Source organism: Acyrthosiphon pisum, chromosome X, assembly GCF_005508785.2.
Source record: "Acyrthosiphon pisum isolate AL4f chromosome X, pea_aphid_22Mar2018_4r6ur, whole genome shotgun sequence".
NCBI lineage: Eukaryota > Metazoa > Arthropoda > Insecta > Hemiptera > Aphididae > Acyrthosiphon > Acyrthosiphon pisum.
In genome coordinates, this window is record NC_042493.1 from 46,977,173 (window position 1) to 46,980,653 (window position 3,481).

The 3,481-nt window shown below is 26.7% G+C and overlaps 1 protein-coding gene across 1 annotated transcript in view; it reads left to right on the forward strand.

Annotated features, from left to right (window-relative positions):
- Positions 1-2,927, forward strand: part of LOC107885068 — a 4,056-nt gene extending 1,129 nt beyond the window's left edge. The window contains exons 2-8 of the mRNA XM_029486629.1: positions 739-902; positions 1,000-1,164; positions 1,228-1,648; positions 1,736-1,908; positions 2,073-2,244; positions 2,344-2,498; positions 2,568-2,927. Coding sequence (XP_029342489.1) covers positions 739-902; positions 1,000-1,164; positions 1,228-1,648; positions 1,736-1,908; positions 2,073-2,244; positions 2,344-2,498; positions 2,568-2,927 — 1,610 coding nt within the window. The remainder of the gene's footprint in view (positions 1-738; positions 903-999; positions 1,165-1,227; positions 1,649-1,735; positions 1,909-2,072; positions 2,245-2,343; positions 2,499-2,567) is intronic.
- Positions 2,928-3,481: the final 554 nt, after the last annotated feature.

A 3,481-nucleotide genomic window follows, 5' to 3' on the forward strand; every position in this document is an offset into this window, starting at 1 on the left:
TAAAAACAAACAGCTGTATTATAATACTTATACTAAACAATATAAAAATTAACATAAAATAAATAATAAGTAAACACTTTTAATATTTGAACATAAAATATAATATATAACATACCATTTAAATAATTATCAATCACTGAAGAGAAAAATATCAAATACTGTTAAGAATTCAGCTAATGTTTCATGCATTTGACATGTATACATGCATTTGAAACTATTGTACATTTGTACCTACCTATGCAATTTATATTTTATGATAATTTATATTTTTTAACAAAAAAGTAAAAACTTGGTTGATACTGCACAGGACCATACATCTATAAAATCTGCGTCCATTATAAATAATTGAGTGTAATAAAAGTCACACGGTGAAAAAAATGTTTTTAATTTAAAAAATATTTTTTGTGATATTTTATATTACTTAACGATTATGATAATTGACCCAGGAAAAACCCAGGGGGGAGGCAGATGCGGATTGCGGACGCCCTTGAATGGAAGTAGCATATTTTAATTTTTAAATTACCCATTACAATTTGAAATTTGAAATGTGTGCATATGTAAGCAAACTGCACACTTTTATTTCCAGAGTACACACTTTGTGTCAGGAAATAGCCCTGTATTTATTTAACAAGAAATGCTGACTTCTATTTAATAAGTGAAACCCCGAGTACCTAGAACTAAAGTAATTGAAACATTTTAATATCTTTAAAATTATAAGCATTTATACTTATTTTATAGATGAAGAAATTGATAAAAATTCATTTTTGAAACTAACAGAAAATATGATTAAAACTTTAATTCCTAAGATAGGACCCCAAGCAAAATTTTTATCAAATTTAAATGAACTTATAAGCGAGCTTAAAAGTCATGGTGATATTAAGATTCCTAATGAATTCAACCAGGTAAAATTAATAGAATGATTAATTATTGTGTATAACAATGTTAAATTTGTTAAGATATGAATACCTAATTATGTACAATTATTTGCTTATAAATAAGGGTGCCCAAAATCAAATTGATGTTCATCAACAATTAAATTATATTGATAGTATTGATGAAATACAAGTTCTAGATTTAAATACTATTAATATTATAAACCAAGCAACAGAACATAATGATATAACAAATGGTGTAACACAAATTAACAGTTACTCGAACCATCAGGTTTGTTGTTTTTACCATATTTCTATTTGTCATTAGTAATCATATTCCATTATACATTATTAGGCACTTCAGACTGAATCGCAACATTCACAACACATAAAACAAATTTTGGAATGCTCTATTGAGGGAAAAAATGTGTATTCCTACTACCAGCAAAATGGATGTTTGACTTTTGCTATGAGAACTAAACTGGTTCGATTGGTAATTGATTCTGAAATTCATAAAAGTCCTGATGAAAAGTTATCAATTAATACTATACATAAGCTAGCTTTAGGTATAGTTGAACTTTTCCCCCATGAATCCGTTCATACATATTTTATACCGTACAAAAAAGAACAACAACATGTTCGTCCCAATCGTGGAAAATTGTGGGACCGCTATTGTAACATAAGAAAAGACATTAGAAAATTACAAAATGCTAATGATAAAAATAGTAATAACAGAAATTTAAACATCATGGATAATTTAATCGTCAATGATGAAGGTTTAACTTTTATTAATAAATTTAATTTAAAATAAAATATTCTTATAGGTAGCTAAAACTAGTATCAACAACAATGTTCTGTTTTAGACCTGGAGGACAATCTATTATGGTTAAAAAATAATCGAGAACCTGTACACACAGTTATTGAAAAATGGACACTAACTAGTAGCTATAGATATAAAAAATTGTTATCGAGCGAGACAGAACATTCATATTTTAAGCAGTATCCTGCGATTAGCGATCCATATGGGTACCAGTTGGTTAGTGTAAAATATATTAGGGCATCTGTTCTTATAATTATAAGTTATTATTATTATTATTATTTATTCCTTAAATATGTTTAGTTGAAGGGTAAATTTTCTAAAAATAATATCAAAATCTGTACCTAACTTAAGAACTTAAAGCTAATATTCTGGTTTTATAGATAGAAATAGATTTTGATAGAATGTATCCAGGAAAAGAAGTGTCTCTGTTTAATATATTTCCTAATTTTGTCAAAACTATATCAAATTATATCAATAAGTTCAAACCTCAATTAGAAAAAGATACAAAATGTGCACGATTGTTAAGAGAACTTAATACACCTACTGAACAAGGCAATTATTTGACATTTACATTTCTTTATTTAAATAAATGTATTTTCTTGGGCTCTTGGATTTATAAGTCATAACTTTTAACATTAATTCAAATTGCAGATGCTTATGTACCTGCTCTAAGTCTTCTTCCGAGAATATTTCCATCTTTAACAGTAAGCAAGTCATCCTGTAAGAATTTTGCAAAAAAGAAAAAAACTGAAAATTGGAGACCTTCGTACACAGAAGTCTTGGAAGGTTTTATTTGCTTTATAAAGGTGAGTAATAATGATGAATAATATATAAAAAAAAAAATGCTTATTATAATTTTCAATATTTTTTTACAGAATGCTGCTCAGTTGAAAGAAATATACGACCAAAAAGAAACTAAAGCTATTAAGTATGGATTTACTGTTCAGCCATATGTAACTTTGCTTTGCCCTTATCCGAATGATGATCTAGCGGTAACAGCGTCGTATGTTGTAATTAACAAATTTGTATATAAAGTTGAAACACCACTAAAAGCTGTAGATATCTGTTTCAAGAGTTTCTTTGTTCTCAATTTGAGTTATCCTACAGAGTGTGATCATGTTTGGGCATTTGTCCAAAAGTTCTTTTATGACATAAACACCAACCATGACAAGCAGTATCAATCTGTCGATAACACAATAAATGATTTTAAGTATATACAAAATTTATCAGAATAAGTTAAGTAAGAATTGTAAAATACTTTTAATATTTCACTAAATATTTAGTTTTTTTGAATTAATTAGTAATATTTATAAATCTTCATTTTATATATAAATTAATAATTAAGTAATATTAGGTCATATTACTTAATTTATTCATTTTTTTTATCATAACTTAAAATGCCTCAGTGTTTTAAATGTAATATTCAAGTTGATAATTATGAGCTATTATTCTTACACTTTAAGATTTATCATTCTTTTAATATAACTCACTATGAATGTAATGAAAATAACTGTTTTAGATCATTTGAAACTTTAAACTCATTTAAAAAGCATGTTAACCAAGTCCATCAACCAGGCATTCCTCCTCATAGTATAAATTCACATACACATATACCTCTTTTTAATTCAATTGTTCAGCCTATTTCATTAAATAGTGAGGTATTTGAATCCAATAATGTAGGTTCCTTGCATGAAGCATCGACTACAGGTACAGATGCTGAAAATATTGACTTTGAATCTCTTGTTTATAAAAATGCAATCAATTTATTATCTAAATGGTATAACCAGTC